This window comes from Typopeltis vanoorti, chromosome 1, assembly GCF_054136105.1.
Source record: "Typopeltis vanoorti isolate ZY-2024b chromosome 1, IOZ_Tvanoo_1.0, whole genome shotgun sequence".
NCBI classification, from domain to species: domain Eukaryota; kingdom Metazoa; phylum Arthropoda; class Arachnida; order Uropygi; family Thelyphonidae; genus Typopeltis; species Typopeltis vanoorti.
The window spans coordinates 93,996,404-94,014,621 of NC_143549.1; the positions used below are offsets into that span (position 1 = coordinate 93,996,404).

General features: G+C 38.4%; 1 protein-coding gene across 1 annotated transcript in view; it reads right to left on the bottom strand.

Annotated features, from left to right (window-relative positions):
* Positions 1-15,328, bottom strand: part of LOC150110222 (adult-specific rigid cuticular protein 15.7-like) — a 40,176-nt gene extending 24,848 nt beyond the window's left edge. The window contains exon 1 of the mRNA XM_090393555.1: positions 15,314-15,328. Within this exon, the coding sequence (XP_090249681.1) occupies positions 15,314-15,328 (15 nt within the window). The remainder of the gene's footprint in view (positions 1-15,313) is intronic.
* Positions 15,329-18,218: the final 2,890 nt, after the last annotated feature.

Consider the following 18,218-nt stretch of genomic DNA (forward strand, 5'->3'; position numbering starts at 1 on the left):
ATCTTTGCCCTCAGCTCCGAAAAAAACTTAAAAGTGGTCCTTCGTGGTATCTGTGAAGACATTGACACAGCAGAAATAGCTGCTGACCTAAATTCTCAGGATTACCTCCAGTCAAGGTCAGCAGAATGTACAAAGCAGACAAGACTCCCATGCCATTAGTCCTTGTTGAGATTCATAAAATATACAACTTAAAAAGGATATCTACAACTTAAAAACAGTCTGTTGTCTCATCGTCATACAGGAACCACTCCGGAAAAGATCATCTTCTGGGCAGTGCCACAGGTGCCAGAAGTTTGGCCATGCCCACAATCTATGCAGAGCGGAATATAGATGTTTAAAATGTGGAGACAGCCACCCAACCAATACCTGCACAAAGCCGAGGACCACTTCGGCCAAATATGCCAACTACAATGGCCCTCATCCTGCGAACTACAAACGATGTACTCAGCACCCAGAGAAAAGACGCATGGAGGCAGTCAATCAGCCCTCCTCCTACAGTATATGAACTCCAGAAGCTCAGGCATCAAAACCGGAGACTCAGCTGCCACAGTCGGAGACTTCCAATAATAAAGACACCCAAAAGCAAACAAGAAGTTATGCCGATGTGACCCGTACAATTAGACCAATTCCAGAACAAAATCAACTAACAGCACCTAAAAACCAAACAGCTGTTATTATGGCCCCACCAGCAAACATGCTACAAAATTTCAGCCTATCAAACCCTGCTGAAACCTCCACTAAAAAATTTCTTCGTGAATCGCAGATCATCATCACAGCTCTCATAAATGAATAGTAACAAACTCACTCCAGCATCTCTTCATATAGTTGCTTGGAATACAAACGGCCTCAAAAAGAAAATTCTGGAACTCCGAGATTTCACATATAGATATCAACCAGATGTTATATTAACCAGTGAAACTCATATAAGACCATCAGACAATCCTAAAATAAGGGGTTATCGCCTATACAGAAATGACAGATTACTCTACAGAGGCGGCGGCACTGCCATCTTCATTATAAACTACATTAAGTACCACTCTGTGAGCAACCCTTCAACAACTAACCTTGAGATCACTAGCGTGGAAGTAGTCACCAGCTCCACTGGCAAACTGAAAATCTACTCGGCTTACAACCTTTCCCAAAAATCTCTACTTCACTCTGACCTAAATTCCAACTTATGCGCGTCAGAGAGCCGACCATTATAGCCGGGGATCTGAACTCCAAGCACCCTGCATGGAATTTCTCAACCACCAACAAGAATGGTTGCATCCTTTCCAGTTACTTAGGATCAAGCAATGCTGTTGTGGCAGGCCCCACCGAACCAAGTCATTTCAGTACGTTTGGCACTACTGTCATCCTCGATATAGCTATCCTGCAGGATATCAAACTTCAATACAGCTTTAAATCCATGGATGAACTATCATCCGATCACAACCCAATTTTACTACTGCTGGGAAAACAAGAATACCTGTGTCCTCCTTCTCACTCCTACATAGCATGGTAAAGACTGTCAACAGCACTGAAGGATTATATTGGACCTGTTCCTCACATACGCACAAAAGGAGAAGTAGAAACTGCAATTAAAAATCTCACACAAGAAATTAATTCTGCTATAAAGGTAGCTTCCTCCTATAAATCTGCCCGCAAGCCAGATCGTTTGCCTGAAGACATCATGAACTTGATCAGAGACAAAAAAAAACAGAGCTAGGAAAAGATTCCGTAACACGTGTGCACCACAAGATAAAACAAATCTAAACAGATTAAGTGGTTCAGGAAAAGATGCACTCAAAGCTCATAGAGCCCATGGGATGAAAAGTTATCCTCCATTTCACCTACTGATTACTCAATCTGGGGACTACTGAAAAATATCAAAAATATCAAAGCAGATCCCTTTCCCCCAATATTCTCTGATCAGGACTTTGCTCACACAGATGTAGACAAAGCAGAAGCTATAGCATATAATTTAGAGGAGCAATGCAAGCCTTCGTATGGAAACCTTGACTTTGACCACATATATAAGATTCACAGCAAGGTCAGACATTCACTCAAACTTCCTATCACCAGCACTGTCCATATTGCACCAACATCACATAATCATCCTCTCACGACTCCAAACGTCAGTAAATGACCTAAACATCCTCCCTAAAGAACAGTTTGGTTTTAGGCAACACCGTATTACTACCCAGCAAATCCACAGAATTGTCGAATACATCACCACTAGCTACAACTGGCACCAGTGCACAGGAGCTGTTTTCCTAGACTTATCCAAAGCATTTGACAAAATCTGGAATTTTGGACCCCTGCACAAAATTATCTCAGCCGGTACCTCACTAAAAATGGTTCATTTAATCCATTCATATCTTCAGAATAGATCAATGCAAATAAAAATCAACGGTTCTACATCGTACCAGCGCCAAATCTTTGCTGGAGTGCCGCAGGGATCTCCATTGGCTCCATTGCTGTTCTCTATATACATGTCAGACATCCCGCACAATCTGATGACTTCCATTTTGGCCCTGTATGCGGACGATACGGCAATACTAACCAGATCTCTCAGACCCCATTTCATTACCAGAAAGCTTCAAGAAAACCTTCTAAAGCTGGAGGTTTGGTTCTCCAAGTGGAGATTGGAAGTCAACCTCCAGAAAAGCTCAGCCGTTCTTTTCTCAAAAAGGCCAATGTCTCCTGCAGGCGATGTGTGACTATTCAATGCTAAAATTCCCTGGCAGACAAAAACAAATTACCTGGGTGTAATTCTCGACAAAAAGCTATATTTCAATCAGCACACCAAGTCTGCGTCCACAAAGGCATCTAATGCCATAGCTGAGATCTATCCCCTAATTAATAGAAATAGCAAGTTCAGCAACAGAATCAAATTACAACTATACCAGATAACGATTCGTCCTATAATCACCTATGCCTTTCTGATCTGGAGCCACACCTCTAATACTAACATTATCAAAATACAGCGAGTACAGAACAACTGCTTGCGAATGATTCTGAATGCCCCGTGGTATGTTAGAAACAACCAACTCCACAGAGACACAAATATTCCCTATATTCTCTCTTTTCTACAATCCTTAGCATCCACGTTTTTCCTAAAGACGTCCACACATCCCAACGATTTGGTTCAGCAAGCTGCAGCATACGATCTAACAGACATATTCAAATTTAGAAGACCAAAAGCTATATCAGCATCCCATAGCGATGCATAATCTTAATGCCCATTCAGGGCGAGCAAACTGCTCATAAATTTTACCCTCACTGTTACAGTGACAACAGATAGCGAGGAATATGAAAAGCATTTTGCTTCACCCCTAAAGACATAAATGTCAATTGTCAATTGATTTAATGAATGCACTGTGTTGCAGTACAGGTAGGGATCAGAAAAATAATTATATTAATGTATTGATATTATTATTAATATTGCTTTTATGTACAATATAAAATTTACAGAAGATTGCAAATTTTAACTGAAGAGTGCTCGTGAAAACACAGTCATCGTTAACAACGGATATTATATTGTACAGTGCAAAACAGATTACATTTTTACCATAATGAATATGTAAAGAACAGAACAAATGAATTTCATTATTTTATATTCACAATTGAAAAAAAATTACAATCAAAATGGATAAGATAAATAAAATAGATGCCTGCTTGGTTGGCCGAGTATACAGATGTGGAGAACAGATACGAATCCCTCCATCAGAATGGAATGTTTTTGTGAAAGTCTTTATTTAGTTTGAAGATCAATTTCATCACCCTCATTTCATGTGAGGCCATCACCTTGCTTATTGGAGGTCTCAAGTGACTTGAAAAAAATTATTATTTTCGAGCCACTTTTCTTTAGAATCTTCCTGATTACATGTTAATAATGTGAACATGTGGTAGAATAATTTTTTCTTTGGTGGAATAATTCAGATAAAAAAAAATGAACAAATGAGATAAGTTACACTAGTAAAATAAGATAAGAAAAGATAAATAAAAATAAGCTTAGATATTAATGATATAGCATAAAGTATAATTTATTGACATTTTTTGTTAAAATACATTCAGTGTTTACTCCTCCCCCCCTAGAAAATGAGATATTAAATAAATAAATAAATAAATAAATAAATATATATATATATATATATTTTTTTTTAAATGACAAACTCACGAAAACCTGCAAACCTTTAGCACAGCAGTACTGTTGGTTAAATAATTTACGCTGCGAGACATTAAATTTACTATATCACTAAACTTACTAAATTAGTTATTAATTTTTACATTTCGTTTTTTTTACTGATTTGCAATTCCAAACAGCACTGGTTATCAGAATCATGTTCGAATCTGGTATGCGACTGTTTATATAAACAAACACAAATGTAATTCTGCGAATCACCGCAGCATTTTTATTTAATTTTATTTATTTTTTTATTTAATTTTATTTTTGGAAAAGAAAAACAAAGTACTATTGAAAATCACAAAAATGCCTTAGTTTTAATTTCTTACACCCATAGTTTAGAGTCATGTAACTCTTATAAGTATTTGGAGTAGGGAACTCAATATACCAGTTGACGATTCGTCCTATAATCACATATGCATCCCCGGCATGGAGTCACACATCCAAATCTAACATCATCAGAAATACAGCGAGTGCAGAACAAAGTGCCTGAGAATGATTTTAGACGCCCCATGGTATCGTTAGAAACACGCAGATCCACAGAGAAACCGGAACCCCTGACATCCGTTCTCTCCTTCATGACCATGCCGAAAAGTTCTTCAGCAAGGCACATTCTCATCCTAATCCACTAATCAGACAAGCTTCCAGTTATAGTGAACATGACTATCAAAAACACAAAAGACCCAAGGCAATCCTGCTTTCAGCAGAACAGAGCTAACTCCATATTGACAAAGTGCGAGCATAAGTCTCACAACCTCCTCCATCAAGCTTCTCCACACAGATAGCGGGGAATATGAAAAGCATTTTATGCTTCACCCAGCAAGCCAGTAACGTTGTTGTTGTTGTTGTTGTCATAATTAATTAGGTGAAAGGTGAACGATCAATCGACCGTGAGATGCGGTAAATGATTCATTCAATCCAATATCCTTGGAGGGTAATGGATAGCAATGCTGTAGCCAATGAAGCTCTAACTGAGGCTCGGCTATTGCTGTTACCCTCCTGCCATGATCAGAGCTTTAATTGCTCAATAACATTTTATCCCTACACTGTCCTCTACATTACCCTCCTGCTATGATCAGAGCTTTAATTGCTCATTAACACCTAATCCCTACACTGTCCTCTACAGATAACGGGGAAGATGAAAGGGGCGAAGATGAACTGGCTTAAAGGGGCGAAGCATTCTTGCTTCGCCCCTTTAAGCCAGTCCTTATAAGGATAAGGTCATAATTAATTATCATTTACAACAATTGCTCATATTGTTAATTAAATTATATTTAGTTCCTATTAGAATTTAAATTTAGTTCCTATTAGGATTTAAATAAGCGACTTTTTAAAAAAAATTATATAAAATCTGATGCATTAATAAGAAAGTGATTTATCATTTAGATTTTGTTGTGTTTAGATCGGCATAGATTATGATTAAGATAGTTTTCTTCCTCCACTTTGTAGACCTCACTAGGACCTTCCAAACTATTTTGTGTTGACTTTCAGATAATTATTATGTCGTGTCCTGTTAGGTGCTACAACAAGCTAGTCTGAAACTGAAGCCATAGCAGCACTATAAGAAAAAATGCACTTTTGTGAATTCAACAAATCTGCTACTCCTGTTTTATTCCGTAATTCTCTTGAAGAGCCTTCTTCATTAAGTGTTCAGCAGCCTTTCGAAAAGGAATATTATATTTTAACTCATCACAAGATACTAATATAGAGTTTCTGCTACCTGTGTGTGTGTGTGTGTGTGTGTGTGTGTGTGTGTGTGTGTGTGTGTGTGTGTGTGTGTGTGTGTGTGTGTGTGTGTGTGTGTGTGTGTGTGTGATCTATTACTTTCTAAAACTTGTTATGTCTTGAAAATTTCGCATTTAATATAGCAGTTTTGAAGAATTACCTTTAGAATATAACTTTTCTTTGTATTATATATAAAATGTTTCATTAGAAATCGAAAACAGAATTTGAGCTTGAGGGGAAAACGAAAAATGGTCTGTCATTTCTGATCTAGTGATCCAAATCTTAAATTGTATGTTTAAGAATCTAAAATATTTCAAGATCGACCAATTTCATTTATGAATCTTGCTAATAAAGTTTGTTGTTGGAATTCATATCGGAATTGAATTTTTCATTCGGAGTTTTTATCTCTTTGAGAGGAAGCAAATTGGAACAAATTATCTCCTCTCTACTTAAACTAAGGGAATTCTTAAAAACATATTAAAAGTATAAAAAAACTTCTAGCCATTAACGTAAAAAAAAAACCTTCTAGCGTATAAATGGGAATTAAATATAGAGTTTCCTTTACTTAAACAAGTTTTATTTATAACCGTTTCTAGAGGATTTCTGTCCGGTTGAGGCTAACTTCTAATGATGATCTTTTGCTTCAGCAATATCTTGAAATAATATTATATCTTATCTTTGAAAAAAAAATTCCCCTAGTAAATATGAGTACTTGATACACGTTCAACACAGATTGATAAAGAGTGTTGCACTTTAGAATTGTTTCAGATCATATTTTTCAATTTTTTTTCCATTTAAGATGTATATGATTATTTTGAAATGCTAATCTGATTTATAGTAAAGGATATTTATTCAATGAATAAGTTACTGGTAATCCCTGATACTTGTGCAAACTACAAGTGCAATTTATTTAATTTTTTAATTTTTTAACGATTTTAACTTTTTTATTTCTAGAAAAAAATGTAACGGTGTACAGTATTTCATGAACTGTGGTTACATTTTGTAAGTCTATATTTATTCACAGAATCAATCAAAAAACAACAGTGGCTCTTTTTCTTTTAGCTTCGTAGAGAGTGATTAGTACATTTCAATGCTGTGACTGCAAATATGCATCCGATATTCTTGCTGATCACAGAACACAGTACTTCTCTGAAGCAGTCTTCATTATGGAGATCTGTTGAGCTAAATCTTTTTATTATTAGCTTAAATCTGATTCGATTTCTGATTTAATGGATTATTTCTTTCAATTTACAAATTTAGTCTCTGCAGGCCAACAAATAAAATACATGGTGAGACATTCTCTTGTTAAATGTGTTATGGACTGTCGTTTCCTCTGTTATCAAGGGAAAATGAACTTCTAAAGCTTATCCACATATACAGTGACAATCAGAATTGGAAAAGAAAAAAATCTTATTATGTGATTAAACAGCAATCAGCTTATGGAATTTGATGCATGGTGAACAGTGTCTCCATACACAGATTTTGATTTTAAATCCCATTGTTGCATGAATACTTGTAAAACGGTTTGACAGCGGATAATTTTCGCCTTCCGACAAGAGACTACCATGCGCTTATTGGAGAACTGAAGTATCTTATAAAAATGACATGTTTGGTCTCTAGTGTTGATTATCCATGATATGTAATCCTTAGAACTTAGGATAGTTGTACTGTAGGCAGTGCTTTTTTGTGAGATGGGCACCTTTATTAACAGTAACACGTGCACACTGATGAAGAATCGTTTTAATTTCTAACTTTTACTGCCAGCAATGGACAGGTACCAGTGCGCACCTATTTTGTTTCACAAAAGAGCTGTAGGTTATCAATATGGTATGATTATCATAAATAATAATTAGCATTAGACTCTGATTATCGGATGCATATTAGCATTAGACTCTGATTATCCATATCTGATTATTGAAAATCCATATGAACGAAGTGTTCATATGGATTTTCAATTTGGCAGTTTGGCCTCTGATAGTATTTTTGAAATATTTTGCTTCAGCGACCTTTCAACATGGGATTTGAGCATGTAGGATGGAAACCATATGCATTTAAGGAATCATACTCTATACGTAACTTGAATGGCAGACCATTTTTCTTTTTTCTTAAAGTTCAAATGTTTGTGACAGGAAACCTGAGTACTCTGTGAAAACACAACCCGAAAACTTGAAACTAATTAATTTATTACTGAAAGATTTGAAGAGAAGATGAGCTATACATTGAGTAATCACCACTGCGACTTGTGTAGTTTTCTTGAAAAGGATGTATTTCAGTATGTCTGAGTTCCGAACAACATCTAGCAATTAATAAGATAATGTTTTGTGCAGAAACTGGGATAATTTAGATTAACGTATGTTAAAATCCTTGTTATTTCAAGTCAAATTGATAATTGTTTGATGCGTTAGCTTGCATTCTCATGAAATGTTTAAAATAACCTGAAGTGTTATAATTGAATCTAAATTCTGCCACTCACAGAATCATTCTTTATTTCACGAAGTGAATCATTATACTGACAACGAGTTGACCTTTACTGCGGTATTACGTGGGAATCACAAGTTTAACGGAACTGGATCTGTTACGGCCTTTTTAAAGCAAACCCCACTATTGTAAATCAATTCTATAAATAAATTCTATATATAGGTGCCTAAAAATCACAGGTTTGACGACCCTATATTCATTCAATAGGATCCTACAATTCCTACTATTGAATAAACTAGCCTACAATTGATCCAATGGACTTTTGTATAGCAGAAAATATTTCGATTATTACATTCAAACTTCACTTACCACCGACACAGTTTTCTACACATTTCAATAGAGTGTAGGGCAACATTCCACACCCCTGTAAGAAAATGAGTAACAGAATTATGGCATTCCTTCATGGGAATGTATATTACGGTACCAGAGGGAGCAAATGTTTTTAGTGAACTGTCCGATCCAATCCGTGTTAGAAATCAGTGACCTCTATTAGCATTTGTGTGAAACATATCGCTATCCCCTGCTGTGCTCTAGATCCGGGCGATGCTGTCATATTCAATTAATCCTTGAAGATATTACAAACAAAAGTGGTTTTCCTTAACTTCAGCCGACGTGTGTTATTTGCTTACAGATCTAGCTGGAACCTTTTGTATAAGGGGTAGGGAGAAACAGTAGCCATGGTACCGCCTGATACTGAATGCACCCTCGTGAGGAGGTGGTAGAGAAGTCAGGGAAAGAGAGAGAGAGAGAGAGAGAGAGAGAGAATGAAAATGAACATCGTTAACCTAATTTCTGGAAAACAAGAAAGAAAAGTGTAGAAATTTTAGTTTTGTGTTTCAGTCTGTGAACATGATTCACAGATGTTATATGTTTGCTTTAACTTCCGTCTTTCATAAGTGAAAGACGGAAGTTAAAGCAATTTTTCTTACAATTTTTCTTACATCCTATTGGTTCTCACCAATAATTCTCACCTTTAGTCACCCTCTCTGTTTTTTTCTGCTTTTATTTCATTCTTCCTTTCTTTTTTTTTCTTTTTTAAACAAAGCTAGAAGATAATCTTTTGAGATGTAATTTAGGTTGAATTCGCATTGCAAAGCCGTTGCATTATATGTACCCACCGAATGAAAGCAACGTTCTATAAGAATTCCCCTTCCCTTCCTCCCACTTGTTGATATTTTTAGTATTTACTTTATAGGCGCGCGCGCGCACACACACACACACACACACACACACACACACACACACACACACACACACACACACACACACACACACACACACACATAGTAACGAATTATGTTTAAATGACAAATAAAGTGATAATACTATACGATAGAGTTTCTCAGACTGCAGTCTGATTACATAAAAACATTAGCAACCCGATTAAATAATAATAATAATAATAATAATAATAATAATAATAAAAGTCATGTGAGCAGTCAAAGATTACTTTAAGATGTTTTCACAAATCCTATAGCCTGCTACAGACTAAAATTAATCTCTTTATAATCTTAAATTTTGGATAATGATAAGGCAATTAATCTTTATCTTATGTTTGTGTGATGAAAAATCAGTTTGTTAGGGAGAATTAACACTACTTCAACTGTATGAGGCCGATATTCAGTTTAAAAGCCATTATAGCTGTTTCTCGACTTCTAGGAGGTTCTAACCTAGACCTTTTGATAAGTTACGCTAAAAAAGAGCTTTCACGCTTATATTTTGAAATTTCATTGCAATAATAAAACTTTTAAATTATATATTTATAAAAAATATTAATCCTTCCTTCTAATAATCAAATGTTAATAATTAAGGATTAGTGGTTTATAAATAAAATAAAATAACAAGGAAACATTTATCAATATATATATATATATATATACATATATATATATAATGTAGAAATGATTCCTAACAACAATGTCCAAACCATTAGATTTTGATTTAATCTGCTTCCAACTTTTTTCCAACAACCTTACGAACAATTTATGGTATCAATTTGTGTTGAGTGTTACTACAAACATATAATTCTTAACTAAAATGACCTAATGAATGACTTGTGGAGATGGAATATACTAAGGACTTCCTTAGGACAGTTTGCAGAAGAATGAGACATTTTCCTTCTATTGAAAAAGACTTGAATTCGCAGGTCTTTTCCGTCAGAAGTTTGCTATGAGATAAAAGTGTTTATCTTTATCTTTTTTTTTTTCTTTCTCACCAGAAACTGAAATGGCTTGTATAGCAAAATAGGCAAAGCGGTTAGAGAACAAATTCAATTACAAACACAAACACCGTATATTACTGGCAGACACTGTTGTATACAAATAAGATAAGATTTTGAAGTTTCGATGGTGGATTGTGTAGTCTAGAGACACCGCCATGATATGTACTCCATGGAGGTATAACATAATATAATAATAATGACAAAATAATATTATCACATACCCACAAATCAATTTTAAATTAATATAACAAAATGACAATATCATTCCACTAATTACAAAAATATTAAAATACTTCACTTAATTTCCTAAATCCTAAAAAGAACTGGTTAGATAGGCGAAGCAAAAATGCTTTTCATATTCCCCGTTATCTGTAGAGGACAATGTAAGGGTAGGGTGTTATTGAGCTATATAAAGCTCTGATCATGGCAGGAGGGTAACAGCCATAGCCCAGCCTCAGTTAGAATTTCAGCATTGCCATCCATTACCCCTCCCTGTTTACTCGTTTTAGTCGCCGCGTACGACATGCATGAGCTACATTGGGCTATTCTTATTCCGGCCACTACACGGGACTTGCAAAATATCGCAGGACGCAGGACATATGGCGCAGAGGGTGAAGCTTGACGCTTTATATATTCCCTGTTGTCTGTTGCGAGAGCAGTGATGGGAGAGATTTGTGAGCTATTTTAGCTCGCCCTGAGTGGGCGGAAGTGGTTATACGTCGTTGAGTGTTAGGATGCTTTCGGTCTTTTATGTTTCCAGTGGTCATTTCCGTCATACTTTCCGGCTTGTTGTATTAGTTGGTTTGGATGCGTAGATGTCTTCATAAAGAATTTTTCTGCTAGGGAGCGTAGTAGTGGAGAGATGTAGGGGATATTTATGTTCCGGTGGATCTGGGCGTTCCTGATGAACCACTGGGCGTCCAGTATCATTCGCAGGCACTTGTTCTGTAGTCTTTGTAGCTTGAGGATAATATTGAAGGTATGGCTCCAGGCTGGGGAGGCGTATATAATTGTGGGACGGATCACTGTCTTGTAGAGTAGAATTTTGTTTCTTGAGCTTAGTTTGCTGTGTCTGTTGATCAAGGGGGTATAGCTGGGCGATAACTTTTGAAGCTTTGGTGCATGTGCTCTTGATGTGGCTGTTGAAGCATAATCGTTTATCGAGAAGTATTCCGAGGTATTTTGCTTCAGGTTTCCAGGGAATTTTAGAGTTGAATAGGTGATGTTTCCTTTGGGGGATGCTCGTCTTCTTGTGAAGAGTATCGTTGTACTTTTCTGGGCGTTTAATTGAAGTCTCCAGTCTGTAAACTCTTTTTCTAGATTCAGGATGGTGTCTTGTAGTTTTTTGGTTACGAAATGTAGTTGGCGGGATCTGGCTAGTATAGCCATGTCATCTGCATAAAGGGCGATGGTGATGTGAGAGGATTTTGAAGGATGTCTACCATATAGATGTTGAACAGGATCGGGGCTAGCAGTGATCCTTGAGGAACTCCAGCGAGGATTTTCCGTTGGGTTGAGACTGTTTCATTGATTTTGGCTTGCATCCTCCTGTTTGAGAGGTATGGTTTAATCAGGTGTATCATATTTAGTTGAAGGTTTGCGATGATAAGTGTAGAGGAGGACTTGGTGACAGATCTTATCGAAGGCCTTTGAGATGTCTAGGAAGACGGCTCCAATTAAATCCTGTAGTTAAATCCAATTCAATAGTGCTGATTCCAATTAAATCCTGTGGTACTGTATTCTACCAGTCTATGGATCTGTTGGGTGGTGCTGTGATTTTGACGGAAGCCAAATTGTTCTTGTGGAATGATATTTAGTTGGTTCACATGATCTTGGAATCTGATGAGGATGATTTTCTTTACTATTTTCCCTAAGTTGGATAGCAGGCTGATGGGACGGTAATTTTCAGGTAGGTGTGGGTCTTTGCACGGTTTGTGAATTGGGATGATGTCAGCTACTTTCCATGACTTGGGGAAGTGCTGCCATTTGAGGATGGAGTTTATGATGTTTGCCAGATGTGCTATGGCTTTGCGTGGTAGTGCCTTGATGACTTTGTTAGTGATGCCGTCGGGACTTGGGAATTTTTTGATCTTGAAATTGTTGAGGATGCCGATTATTTTGGTAGGTGAGGTAGGCATTATAGGACTTGGATTGTCATCGGGACGATTTACTGTGAACCTGATTTTACGATGGATCTTGTATACATGGCTGATGTTTAGGTTCTCATATGTAGGACTGCATTGTTTCTCTAGGATTTTTGCTATAGCTTCAGCTTTGTCAGCATCTGTGTATGCAAGGTGCTGTTCTGCTTGGAGAGAGGGAGGGGGATTTGCACTTGTTCCTTGGATTGTTTAGGAATTTCCATATGGAATGATCTACTGTGGAGATGGAGGTGAGCTTGTTGTCCCATTGTTGATTCCTGTGGTTCTGGAGAGCTTCTCGGACAGATTTGTTTAATCTATTGAGGGCTGTTTTGTCCTTGGGAGCACCAGTGTCGTGGTATCTTTTTTTTGTCTGTTTGTTTTCCCTTATTAAGTGCGTGATTTCTTCCGAGAGACGGCTTTGTTTGTGGGTAATCGTGGATACTGTGGCTGCTGTTATGGCTTTATTGATTTGATTAGTAAGGTTCTTTATTGCCAAGTCTATTTCTTCCTTGACTTTTATATGGGGAACCAGACCAATGTGTTCTGGTAGCACTTTCCTAAGTTTCTCCCAGGCAATGGAGGTTTGCGGGCGATGTGACTGGTCTTTGTTCCCTAAGTGAAGTAGGATTGGGTTGTGGTCTGATGATAATTCGTTCAGTGCTTGAATGCTGTACTGGTATTTGATGTTGTGTAGGATGGCGATGTCTAGGATGTCGACTGTGCCAGTTGGGCTGTGGTGGGTTGTTCGGTGGGTCCTGTTACGACAGCGTTGTTTAATCCTGTGTAGCTGAAGAGGTTAAGGCCATTTTTATTTGTTGTTCTGCTGTTCCAGGAGGAATGCTTGGAGTTTAAGTCCCCAGCGACGATGATGGATTCATTTATGCACAGTACATCATCCAAGTCAGAAAATAGCAGGGTCTTCGCGGGGAAGTTGTAGGCGGCGTAGATTTTAAGTCTTCCAGTTGAGTTTGTGTGGACTTCGACACCGGTGAGTTCTAGGTTGGAGGTTGGGGAGGGGTGAGTATTCCATTGTGCCTGATGCAGTTACTGATAAATATGCCTGTACCACCGCCTCTGTAGTCCAGTCGGTAATTTCTATACAGTGTATAGCCTCTCAGTTTTGGATTGTCTGCAGGACTTAGATGAGTTTCATTAATTAGGATGATCTCAGGGTTGTATCTGTGAGAGAATTCTTGAAGCTCCAGTGTCTTTTATTTTAGGCCATTCGCGTTCCAAGCGGCGATCTGTAGTGAGTCTGGGAGTAATCTAGTTTTGTTCATTAACAAGCATTGATAAGATGGTTTGCGTTTCTTTAAAAAATCTTTTTGTGGAGTTTGGTGAAGGGTTTGACTTACTGAAGTCTTGAATCATGTTTGCCAATGAGGCTGTGATGACTGTTGTCATGTTTGGAAGAATTTGGTCCTGCTGGATATCTTTGGATGAGCGGACTACTTCGGCGTATGTCCTGCTTCGACGGTGGCTTTCCAGACTGTTGGTATTTTCCATTTGTGAGAGCTGGTATTTTGTTGTCTTTCGTTGGGTGTCAAGCAACTGGTGGGGAGCCGTCGACGCTGGTGCCTGTGGGCAGGGTTGAGAGATCTGTTTCCTTTTGTTGTCTGTTTTATTCTTAGGGTTATGACTGCAGCCTCTGTAGTTTGCCGAGTGGGGAACCGCAGTTCGCGCATTTGAGTGGTAAGGTCCTGGGTTTTGAGCAGGTTGCCGTGGGGTGGTTTTGCCCACATTTATAGTCTGCTCTGCTGAGTTTCTGTGCGGTCCTTACTTCTGACATCTGTGGCACTCGCTCGACGAGTCTCTTTTCCTTAGTGGTTCAGTTGTAATTTTCAGACCACAGATCGTTGTTATGTTGTATATGTTCTTGTGTGTGTTGGGTATCTCTACGAGTAGTAGAGGCATTGGACTCTTGTCAGCCCGTAACATTCTGCTGACCTTGACAGGTGGGAGATCGTGGAGGCGGAGGTCTTCAGTTATTTCATCTGTGCAGATGTTTTCTCTTCCTCCCCTGAGTACAACGTTTAGGTTTTTCTCCGACTTCAGTGAGTAATTATGATATTTAATATCTAACTGATCCATGGTTTTGGTTAGGTGTCTGTAGTCGCCTACTGTCGCAGGCTGGATTTTAACTCCGTCATCTACTTTTTTTGTCCATGAATAGGCAATTTGGTGGTTTTGCTTAATAGGCCTGAGGACTGTCCATCGTTGTTTTTCCCGTAGTACAATTGGTGGGACTTTTTCATTGTTGGGTGTAGGGAGGGCAGTGTTGGAGGCATCTTCTTCCATCCGCTCGTTTACCTGAGTCTCCGCTATGTTTTACGTTTTTACGAGCGTGGATTTCTGTATGGTCTTTTGTTTTGGGAGTAGAGATCATCAGGTTTATCTTCCCCTGGTGTTGAGTTGTCCCCTTCTGTCGCTGAATATAGGTTAGAAACCCTGGCCACTCTACCTCAAATTTCTTCAACAGTTTTTTGAGGAGGTCGAGCGCCAACTTCTTATCCAGAGATTGGACAAAGTTGTCGGGATTAAAACTGTTCATGTTTAAAAGTATTCGAATATGCTTACCTGAGAAATATTCATAATGGCGAAGAAAACGGGAAAGGGCCGGAAAATTGCATCAAAAGTCAAAGTCTTACCTTGTATTTCGCTATCAAAGAAGATTCACAAAATCTAAAACTCAATAATCACCACTGAAATCAAAACATACTTCGCAACAACAACCATCATGCCGGTATCCTATCGAGATAATGGAACAGAGATTTGTCTTATCCTTTAACGATACCGCCATCACGCAAGATATATCATATCTCATATCATAAGAGAAAGCAAGCTGACCATAATCTCGAATAACACACCATTCCCCACATCCAACGCTTAACTTCCTTATAAGGACTGGCTTAAAGGGGCGAAACAAGAATGCTTTTCATCTTCCCCGTTATCTGTAGAGGACAGTGTAGGGATAAGGTGTTATTGAGCTAACAAAGCTCTGATCATGGCAGGAAGGTAACAGCAATAGCCGAACCTCAGTTAGAACTTCATTGGCTACAGCATTGCCATCCACTACCCTCCAAGGGTATTAATCACCGCATCTCACGGTCGACCTCGTTCCAATCAACGCTTAACTTTGAACTTTGAACTTAATTGGTTGATGGACTGAGTCCTTGACTCTTTATCCCTTCATCTGGATTTTAGATTGTGGGTGATGAGATTATTGTGGATAATTTACCCGCTCATTGTGAGCATTGAGGCCGTATCAGCTTTCTCTTGCGATTGAAGATTTCGGTTTTTTATGTTTGAAACGATCTGAGGGCTTGTAGTCCGCTGCCTGTCGAACTAGCTGATTTGGGTGATTATCCGTGATTGTGAAGAATTTCTCCGCAATGCTTGTCATGTAGGTCTTAATAGCTGGAAGATTGGCTTCTTGATGTAACTGGATGTTTCTGATGAACCATGGGGCATTAAATGCCATTCTTAGGCATTTATTCTGTATTATCTGAAGTCTGTTGATGTTGCTTTTACTCGTGTGACCCCAGGTTGGAGAGGCGTAAGTTAGTTGCGGTCTGATTACCGATTTGAAAAGGAGGATTTTGTTGCTTATGCTTAGGAAGCTGTTCCTATTCAAAACTGGATATAGCTGTGCTATAGTCTGACTTGCCTTAGTGGCAACACTATCCATATATGATTTGAAGTTTAGACGTCTATCAAGATGAACTCCCAGATATTTGGTAGAATTGCACCAAGGGATGATTTTACCAAACATTTGTATGCTTGTATTCGGTTCTGCTTTACGTCTGGCGAAAAGTACTGCAGAGCGTTTGTTTGGATTAATTGCGATACGCCACTTGGTGTACCAATCCTCCAATTCATTGACTGCTCTCTGCAGCTTGATTGTGGCCAGGTGTGGACGGAGGGATCTGGCTATAATGATTGTGTCGTCGGCATACAGAGCGGTGATAGCTGGAGATAGTTTGGGGAGATATGCCATGTATATGGAGAAGAGTAGGGGAGATAGCAGAGAGCCTTAAGCCCTGATTCTGATTTTGTCGATTGGACGAAGATGTGTTTCATTTATGAGGATGATGTCTGCTTGGGTTTCTGCTGCAAACTCCTGCAGCTCCTGTAATTTGATAGATAAACCATTTGCGTTCCATGAAACAATTTGTAACGATTTCGGTTTTCTTTTATACTTATCCATTAAGAATTTCCATAAAGAGTGATTGTGTATGCCTTATGATGATATCCTTGGCTTCTTGAGTTGGGTTGGTTTGTTGGAGTTCAGCAAGCATTTCACCTAAGTGGCTTGTTATGTTCAATAGGATAGGTTTGTTGGTTTGCTGTGACTGCTTTGGTTTTGGGTCTTTTTGGAAGGTTGATCTTGTAACATCAGCATACGATCTTCCATCCGTTGTGGAGACTATGGTTTGATAGGAGGACGGGTGTTCTTGAAGAGGTTTGCTGGTTTTCAGTTGTATCTTTTGGTTTTGGGGAAATGCTATACAGCCCCTATATTTTGCAGGGTGTGGTCCTCCGCAGTTTGCACACTTTGCTGGAAGTGTGCGAGGTTTATGGCATTCATTTGATGCGTGTTTTCCACCCACATTTCACGCAACGCAATTCAGCCTTGGAGCATCGTTGTGCATTCCCAATCTTCTGGCATCTATGGCACTGGGTTGTAGTTGATTTATGTTTCAATGCCTCAACTTTTATGACTAGATCACAGATGGTTTGGAGATTGTATATATCTTTTTGGTCTTTGCTTATTTCCACCAGAATTAGGGGATAGGGTGTTTTATCAGCTCTCCGCATTCGGCTGACTTTAATTGGGCTAAATATCCCTTAAATTGGAGGTATGCAGTGAGGTGTTCTATTTGTAATGTTTCAGTTACTCCTCTTAATACTTTTAAATTTTTCTCACTGTTGACTGCAAAAGTGTGGTATGGCAAATTTTTGTCTAGAAGTGGATTATTTTTCTGTAGTCTGATGACGTATTAGGTTGTATGCGAATCCCTTCTTTGGTGTTTGTGGCTTTAATGAAGGTGATATCTGAAGATTTCAGTGTGGATGCAACGGACCTCCAGGGCTCCTTGGCCCTTAGGACGACTGGGGGTATCCTTTCTTTAATTACATTATCTGGTTCTATCTCCGCTGTTTTGGGTGTATCTGTAGTAGAGAGGATTTTCCTTTTCTTTTTGACCGTTTGGAAATCTGTGTTGGTTTCCAAAAACTGCGGAGTATTATCCAGAGATGCAGCATTCTCTATATTCGTGGAGTGACTTAATTCTGGTTCAGTCAACATACTTCCATCATTTAAATCATCCATCCTATCTTCTGTGACTGCTGTAGGGGGAGAATGCATCTAACAACGTTACTTTCCCTGGCCAGTTGTCGCTCAATAGTTTTCCTAATCTTAGGAATTCTCTGTAAACTTCGAACATGCTTTCATTGAGAGGTTTTGACATGTCTGATAGGA